The sequence below is a fragment of the Gasterosteus aculeatus genome, chromosome 3 (assembly GCF_964276395.1).
Source record: "Gasterosteus aculeatus chromosome 3, fGasAcu3.hap1.1, whole genome shotgun sequence".
In the NCBI taxonomy this organism is placed as follows: Eukaryota; Metazoa; Chordata; class Actinopteri; order Perciformes; family Gasterosteidae; genus Gasterosteus; species Gasterosteus aculeatus.
This window is the reverse complement of record NC_135690.1, coordinates 2,378,068-2,387,270: the sequence shown is the minus strand read 5'-3', so window position 1 is coordinate 2,387,270 and position 9,203 is coordinate 2,378,068. Positions and strand designations below refer to the sequence as shown.

The following is a 9,203-nucleotide window of genomic DNA, read 5'->3' as shown; positions in this document are numbered from 1 at the left end:
AAACTTTGTCAAAAGTTTTATTTGAAGACAACAACTTCGATGAAGAAAGAATGATTTTAAAGTATTTATCCAAGTTTGACAATGTATTGTTACAAAATCTTCAAGTAGTCTAGCATCATGATCAACTATATGATTTTAGAAATAGCACCTAGTTGAATAGTGCCAGAGAAGGGACAGAGTGGCAGCAACATGGTATCACATAAAGGTAACACCATATAAATGCTAAGACGCATTTTCTTTGCGGTAATTCATTGTGGTGGCTGGCGTGGTTTGGCTCGCTGCAGAGAGGACAGAATAGAGTAGTGGCTCAGGTAATGGTGGTGGAGGTGTAATTTCCCTCAGCTGCATCCAATTGCATGAATTGTTTGTCTCCCTGTCTACATAAGCAGTAGTGGCGATCCGGCAGAGGAAAAAGGCAGACGAGGAGGCCTAACACTAAGAGTACAATTACTGCTGCCAGTTCCAAAATAAAGTTGCATTACTGACCAGCAACTTGTACTTTGTCTCTGTGAAACCCCCACAGAACCCCCTGGTAGCCAAACACACTACAATCATTTATAATCTATTACTCTGAGGGGTCGTCAGAAACTGTTTAGAAACAGGAAAAACTGTAAATAAAATTATTAACTAAAAGCAAAAGGAGCGCCTTTTATTGTTCCCTGAGGCAGACGTGACACTGACTGGCCTTTCGACGCTGCCGCTCAGCGGCCTTGATGGTGCCAGACCTCTGGGTGACAAACTGCTCCGTCTCGCTGACGGTGGTCAGCCAAAAACTATAGATGTTGGCAAAGTAGTGACAAGAGCCGCGTGCACCCTGGCACTCTATGACGGGGTGAGTTCGGAAATCCTTGAGGCAGCTTCCGGAAGAAGCCAGAGACTGGCCGCCCCCCTCATCACCTGCCCCTGTGTGCTGTGGGGAAAAAGTGCAGCAGGGTAGACATCAGGTAATAACACAGCCTGTATATTTCGTGCACACACTTTAGCTTTCTATGAGACTCACCAGGAGGAAAGAGTAGCCCGTCCACAGACTCCTCCAGCCAGGTGGGCATGCGGGGACTTTGAAATCCTGGCTGTGAAAAGCCACTGCAGAAGAAACTGTCTCACACACCACACAGCGGCTGATGTGATAGCTAATCTCCTGGCCAAACAGGGGCATCATGGGTATGGGAGCAGTGGTGGAGAGCCAGTAGGACTTGTCGTTGCGAGTAGAGTAGTGACAGGCGCCTTTGTTGCAGTACGAGAAAGGCATGGTGGAGAAAACTGGGAGGCAAGAACCAGCCTGGCCTACAGGTGGAGGAAGTAAAATAAGAGACAGGGGGAGAGGCAGAGAGAGTAAAAGAGGGCTAATGCATGAATTAAATTCCAACAAAGATGCACTTAAAGCTGACTCATACCTAGATCTTGAGTGTGAGCCTTCTCTTGTCCCTCCAAGTAGACCAAACTGTAGCCCACCCAAAGCAGACTGGTGCCTTCAGGACACTGTGGCACCTGAACTGATTGACTGTGGATTACCAACAAGTAGCCTGACCTTAACGTCTCCCCTTGGCCGGGGTTACCTGGATCACCGGGTGGACCTGGGAGACCTGGAGGATGGATGGGGTTGAACAAGCGGGTGACAGGATGATAACTATACATTTGCGATACATTACCAGTCCAAAGCTTGAACACACTTTCTCGAATGAGAAAATGTGTCCAAACCTTTGACTAGTCAAAACTAGTCACACTAGACAAGTGTTTTTGGATGGGAACCGGCAGTTATCACTTTAGTCTGTTTCTTTGTATATAACTAATATATTTCACTCACAATCCTATCAACTAGTCCCAAGTTAGGTGTTAAGTCTCTGCTTATTAAATGGCTGCATCTGATTGTTTACCTTGAGGTCCACCAAATCCGAGCTGACCAGGATCTCCTGCGTCTCCAACAGGACCATTACGACCAGCAGGACCCGGTTTGCCAGGGACACCCACAAACCCTGTGTGGCCCTTCTGTCCTGGAACACACAATACAAACAATCAAGGACAAACATATTCACATTCAGACAAGGGGGGATGAAAACATACAACACAGCTTCATTCCAATACAGACATGGGAATACATATACATATGCTGAGAATATATAAACTCTTGCCTTTACGTCCTGGAGTCCCAGGAGGACCCCTGTCCCCAGGGAATCCCACAGGTCCAGAGGGACCCCGTGGTCCTGGGGGTCCAGGGGTCTCTTGAGGGGAATAATCACCAGGAGCACCATTTGCACCTGGAAAATTGGTTGGTTTACCGGATGTACTGTGTAAAATAGTACTCAATAATGTTGAATAAAGTGAAAGAAAAAGGTAAAGAATCTTAAGACACTAACTAACTCACTCTAATGACAAAGTTCTTAGAAACACAACACTCAAAGGTTTTATGTTTTATCTGTACAGATGTCTGTGCGCAAAACTGTATCTTCTATTTAATGCGAAAAAGCCTTCACTATGGGTGACATAGTGGCACAGAGCTATAGGTTTACCTCTATCACTGCCCCTCACCTGTTTCTCCAGCTGGGCCTGTTACTCCCTTACGGCCCAAAGGCCCGGGGACCCCGATCTGGCCTTTGGATCCTGGGGGACCAGTAGAACCAGCAGGCCCTCTATCACCTGTGAAAGTCCAACAACATTTAGAGTGACTAAAATGTATGGCAGCACTGTAAATACTGGTGGTGGCGGTCTGTGATTCTAATGCACCTTTTGGTCCGTCAAAGCCTGGGTAACCCTGAGACCCAGGAGGCCCCGGGGGGCCCCCGTTTCCCTTACGACCTGGTAATCCTGGAAGGCCAACTGGACCGGGCTCTCCTTTGGTGAAAATGCTGCTGCCTGGAGGGCCTGGCTCGCCAGGAGGTCCTTAGAACCCAAAGAAAAATTCTAATTGAGGGCAAATAGATCAAAAAGGCACAGATGTCCAGTTAAATATCCAGGCAGAATGTAAATAGGCACGCATACACACCTGAGGGTCCCGGAAGACCTTCATATCCTTGGTCTCCGTTAGGTCCAGGTGAACACTGGCAGAGTGCTCTGCCAGAGTCCCCATGTTCACCAGGTTCACCTGGAAATCCTTGAAGATAAGGGGAGTAAATAAAGAAAAGTTGGATATGTTGTGTCTCTTCACCCCCAGCAGAAAGGACAGATGTCATTGGTTATAAAAAGTATGATACCTGTTGAGCCCGGTGGACCCCTGTGGCCCTTGTGCCCAGGAAAAATATCCCCTGGAGGTCCTTGCTGACCCATGAGACCTTTGACTCCAGGAAAACCATCTGGTCCCGGAAGGCCAGGTGTACCTGTGCCTTAAAGTAATAAATAACTAAACTAAAGTTTCAATAGTAAAATAGCTTAACATCTTATGCTCCAATGAGTCCTGGCTAAGAAAACGACCCTAATTAGTTCACTAATTCTTACACAATGTTTTTTGATTTAACTAAAAGCTGTAATGGACTCAATACTGCGTCAACATCAATGGTACACAGACAAATTAAAAATGATCCCCCTTCTTACCACTTGTTCCTTTTATCCCTTTTGGACCTCTAAGCCCATCCAATCCATCCAGACCCGGTGATCCAGATGGACCTATTCACAGTGCAAGTATAATGTTGTTAGATTATTAAAAGACACTTCTTAGAGTCCCATTGAAACAGAGAGTCAATACAAATACATTTTACAACATATAATGCCTGTTCCCTGACATTATATTCGTACCTGAAGGCCCATATTGGCCGGGCGGGCCCGTGGGTCCCGGACCTCCACGATCGCCTGGAACACCCGGAAAACCTGGACGACCCGATGGGCCACGAGGTCCAAGGAAACCTGTAGAGACGCATACATAAAACAGCTCAAACCAACACATCTATATCAGCCCAGGCTTCATACTACATCCTGTTTTGGTGTCTGAAAGAAAAGTTGGATACGCCATGAACTAGAGCACTCCTTCACTGCCATCGGTTGGCGCGTTACATACCTCTATGTCTAATTGTCATATGTCTAAAAGTTAGCTTCACATTATGTGAGAACAAACGATTTTAGTTACTACCACAATGTTTTTTAAGCCTATTGTTTTATTTTATTTTCTCTCTGAAGATTTACAATTGTCAGGTTAACTAACACATAAGAAACACCTTTGAGAACAAAAGCATCATTCATTGTCAAATACTGCAGTACATAAGTTTTCTTGGTAAGTGGAAATCACCTGGTCTTCCTAGTCTTCCCGGTTCCCCGTTCATCCCTCGCTGTCCGGGCTGTCCTGACCATCCCTTGAGTCCTGGGTCCCCTGGATCTCCTGGACACCTGCTGGCTGGTCGAGGAAATTATTTGTGGATAGGAATGAATTTTCCATTTCACATCCGCTTACAGTATTGTACATACTGCAGTCTTGGACAATGACGGACATCCTCAAGACAAACTTAACTAAAAATGAATTCTCTATTCTCATTCTCAAGTCTATTCTCATCACTTAACTTCTGTAATTTCTGAGATTCAAATCCTGCATTAGTTTAAACTCACTGGGTGCATCATCTCCTGGCAATCCTTTTGGTCCAGGTAGACCAGTTTTTCCATAAGATCTTCCTGGATCACCTGGAACCCATTTGTAAGTAAAATGTATTCATAGATTTATTTTCACAAAGTCCTAAATAGCGTGACAGGAGATAACACATATATTACACAATGTGACATACAAGGGCTAAACATAAACATTTAAGATCAATAGAAACAGGGTTATGAGCAATGGTATTTCCCAAATGGCAGTCTTAACAGGTGTGTCTTGAGCCGATTTTTAAACAAAATCATACTCTCAGCAAATTTTAGGGGTGCAGGCACAGCATTCAATAACTTGGTGCTACTGCCTTAAAGGTTGGTTACCAAAAGACTTAAGGCAATATATTTTGTAATTAGTCTTTCTCTTTAATCATTTAATCATTATGTATTAATATATTTTTGACTCACCCTTGGCTCCTGGAAATCCTGGTAACCCTGGGATACCAATTTCCCCCCATGGCCCTCGATCTCCCTTTAACAGATATCAACATAGTCAAACTATCTACATTACTTGATCATAATAATTACTTTTACGTTTTGTTACGCTTTTCCCATACTGTATGTATAATGTATGATACATATATTAAGTAAGCAGCCTAGGTCAATCCTTTAACCTAATCAATGCTGTTGTCCTCACAAAACACGACATGGCGCATAATGGCTCTGCTTTAGAGACTGTTCCATTCCATTTGGGTATCCATTGGAAAGACAGAGACAAGCCATCTCCAAATTTATGAAGACAATAAATTTCGGTCGTTGTGTACCAGATCGCCAGCATGTCCAGGATATCCCCTTGAACCAGGGAAACCTTTGATCCCTTGGATCCCAGGAGGTCCAGGTGTTCCTGCCCTGCCTGGAGCACCTGGGCGGCCTTTAAACCCTGACGAACCAGGCGGTCCATCAGGCCCCGAATCACCTAGCGCACCCCTTGGGCCCTTTGAGCCTATAGGTGGAAAAATAAATTTGGTAGTCCTGTGCTATTAATCATAATCTATTGTAAGCATGTGTAGTTAAGTCATTAGGATCATCTTTTTTTTTAAAGGAATGTGAGGAAAGTGACAGCTTCATTGCCTGCAGATCCTTTTTCTCCTGATTGCCCCTTCCTTCCTGGAAGTCCTGATGCGCCTTTTGTTACATTTACTAACATGGAAAGTCCTCTTGATCCTGGTTGACCAATCATACCTGGATGGGCCACAGAGTTGAGATGAAATACTTATTAACCTACCTAAAACATCATTGTAATTCATCCTTATCTTTTGCCACTTCTTAGCCAGTTTATAACATGTATACATGCAATAACAAGGTTTTTTTGTGGGTTTCATATTGGTGGCTGTTTTCATGGAGTTCCGTGTTTTTTTAGAGTTCCTGGCCCAGAGGTTTTCCACTATTGCCTTGTCCATGCATTAAAGGATTTAACCAGGTGTACTGCTCTACAGGGCTGTATACCTTGGACAGCGTTATGATTACAGTTAAACAGGGGTGGTTTAGCTATGGCTGTGTAGGCATGTTTTACATTAACATAACACTTGTCGATAAACTTGGCAATGTGGTGTTTAAATTGCAATTTTCTCCCATGATGAAAATTGGGGTGTTTGGAGTGCCCTTTAGTTGTCTGCCACCTGTGCCGCAGACCTTGAGGCACTGCCATTTGTAACATAAACAAAACAAATGATGATATTACTGAACTCTTGGGGTAGGTAGACTGGCCTGAGACTCGCACATAATAGTTCCACATCATGATTAGAGATAATTTCCTGGACTGTGTGCTGTCTGCACCATGCGTCATTATAGTTTTGGTATGCATACATGGACTTACCCTTATTACCGGGCTGTCCTTGGGGTCCAGTACCACCAGGGCGACCATCAAAGCCTCTTTCTCCTTGTCTACCTCTGGGTCCTGCAGGTCCAGGACGACCTGGTAAACCTATCTTCCCATTCTTGCCTAGGTCCCCCCTTTCACCTAGATGAATTGTAAGGAAAAGCTTTATTCCAATCAGGAAAGATTACTTTAACGGCATGAAGCATTGTTGATAATTTTTAGACTTGTAGATCTAGTTCACCTTTCTGTCCTGGCCAGCCATCGGCCCCAAGATCTCCTGAGGCACCAGCGGGGCCTCTTGGTCCAGCTGGGCCTGGAAAACCAGGGGGGCCAGGAAAACCTTGTGGACCACTTTGCCCATGACCAGGTGGACCTGCAGCACCTTGAAATCCCTTCTGCCCAGAGTGGCCTATGCAACAACATGATAATGAAAACAAATTCATCAATATTATCAGAAATAAATCTCTACTTTTTGAAGGGACATTCATTGAGATGAGTTAATGCGACACAATTTTGCTTGCTGTTACTATATGCCCACCTGATACTCCCCTCTGGCCAGGGTTTCCTTGGGGGCCTGAGGGGCCTGAAGGTCCTCTCAGGTCACATAAAGTGCAGGGTGGACCACGGGGACCAGTGTTTCCAGGAACACCATTGTCACCTGGCTGTCCTTTCCAACCAGGTTGCCCAGGCTGGCCTTGTGCGCCTGTTATTAAAAGGCAGAATTGGTCAATTATTTCCAATTTGGACAGAATGGGAGGTGTACTGCAACTTAAGTAAGTTTAATTCAGTGCTTTAGGTTGCCATGGCTGCTGAGTGGTTTGTTCTTGTTCACCCTAATATGAAAAAAACGTACCTTGAGGCCCTGGATTTCCAGGAATTCCCCGGAGTCCACTAGGTCCACGAGCCCCAGGGCGGCCAGGTAGGCCGGTAGCACCTGGCCTTGCAAAGAGGACATCTCCTGGATCACCCTTCCTACCTTGAAGTCCTGGCAACCCAGGAAGACCTGGAGGGCCATCCTGGCTAATTCCTCCAGGACCAGGGTCCCCTTGATCCCCATTTAATCCTGGAGGGCCTTTTACAAATAGGACAGATCTACAGTTTCTGTATAATTAATGATTAACAGACGCATTCCCCGATGATCCTTAAATCTTGGCCCACTGGTCAAAGATGATGATTTAAATTTGACAACAATTGTGAGTTGTTACCAAGCAGTCCAATCCCTCCAGTTCTACTGTCATCGCCTTTCATGCCTTTCGATCCCATTGCTCCCAAAGCTCCCATAGGACCATCTCTTCCTGGCTCCCCTGGAAACCCTATAAGCGGTCAAAGTTTGTTGTTTCGGGGGTCAAAAATCTGGTTTCTTTCATGAAATATACCTTATAATGCAATAATTCAAGCCATCAATTATTATATTTTTAGCAAGTAATCCCAGAACTGACAGTGCCTTGAAGCAGTGATGATGTTTTATAAAGATATTACTCTGTGACATCTGACTATAAAACTTACCCGGTAAGCCTGGCTCTCCCTTCGGACCAGGTGATCCATTCTCATCGTCATGACAGCATTCCCCAGTTTCACCTTGTGACACAAATACAACAATTTTTGCCCATGATACGCTATGTTGTGTAAATCTCTGAATTCAACCAAGTCTCTGACCTGGAGGGCCTGTTCGACCAGGAACGCCTGAGGGGCCAGGAAGTCCCTGATAACCTTTGGGTCCAGACTGACCCTTCGGACCTTGAACACCAGGACCTGGGGGGCCGATAAGGCCTTGAGACCCTTTTGGTCCAGCAACACCAGGATAACCTTTGGGACCAGGTAATCCTACATATCCAGCACCCTGCAAAAACATTACTTGATGAAATATTTTGCAAAACCAAACAGGTGGAATATGTTTTTCTATTCCATAAATTATGTGTATATAACTTAAAATATACACTCTTACTGGAGGTCCATGTTCCCCCACAGGTCCAGAGGAGCCATCACGTCCTGGTCTACCCGCTTCTCCAGGAGGACCAGGACGTCCAGGCACTCCCTTGTTACCTTTAGCACCTTTCAACAACAAAAAATAACAGAAGATAATAGGCTATTAATTATTGTTTAATAACCCATAGTACAGCTATGTTTAGAGCCGATATCATATTTGACAAAAAGCACAACATTATCAACAGACAAATCAACTTTTTGTTTCAAGCTAATGTTTTAGCTGTCAAGGTTTGGGTTTACGTCTTGTTTTATTTCATTTCTTGTTTCATGCCTCTGGTGCTCCTGGGTGAACTTTACTTCCTGCCTTGTCCTGTCATCCCCTGTGATTGTCTGCCGTGTCCATGATTGTTTCCACCTGTGTCCAATCACCTGCACCTTCCCAGTGTATTTGCGTGTCTCTTGCCCTTGTTGCGTCATTACTGAATGTATTCATGTTATGCCAGCTTGTCATTCCCTGAATGTCTTGTGAGTTCCTGGTCCCTGCCTGCGTTTTTGTCCCTTGGCATTTTGATTTTGATTTTGACTATTAAAGTCCCTTTTTGTTTCCAAGTCTGCGTTTGAGTCCTGCCTCCACCTACCCGTTCCTGACAAAATTACGTGACCATAGACGGACTTTGGAGTTTGGTCTCCAGAACCCATTATGGGGAACCGGTTTGGCCCGGGGAGGGCCACGGCATGTACACCGTCCGCGCTGGGCCGCGGGGACCTCCCGATCCCGGTGGGCCGCACCGCATCACCTTCCCCGCTGGGCCGCAGCGACCTCTTGACCCCGCTGGGCTGCAAAGCACTTCCTTCCGCACTGGGCTGCAGCAACCTCCCGATCCGGCTCCACGACTAA

The 9,203-nt window shown here is 45.4% G+C and overlaps 1 protein-coding gene across 1 annotated transcript; it reads right to left on the bottom strand.

The window, feature by feature from the left end:
• Positions 1–51: 51 nt before the first annotated feature.
• LOC120816318 (uncharacterized) lies at positions 52–9,004 on the bottom strand. The gene is made up of 25 exons (XM_078098907.1): positions 8,944–9,004; positions 8,325–8,431; positions 8,036–8,219; positions 7,886–7,957; positions 7,585–7,692; positions 7,233–7,451; positions 6,918–7,082; positions 6,621–6,788; positions 6,377–6,520; positions 5,632–5,742; positions 5,325–5,503; positions 4,969–5,032; positions 4,528–4,599; positions 4,214–4,318; positions 3,727–3,834; positions 3,526–3,597; positions 3,189–3,317; positions 2,981–3,088; positions 2,722–2,877; positions 2,527–2,634; positions 2,136–2,255; positions 1,875–1,991; positions 1,395–1,583; positions 1,001–1,284; positions 52–910 (listed from the first exon to the last, which is right to left on the bottom strand). The coding sequence occupies exons 1-25, from the start codon at positions 9,002–9,004 to the stop codon at positions 650–652; spliced, it is 3,411 nt and encodes a 1,136-aa protein (XP_077955033.1). The 3' UTR covers positions 52–649.
• Positions 9,005–9,203: the final 199 nt, after the last annotated feature.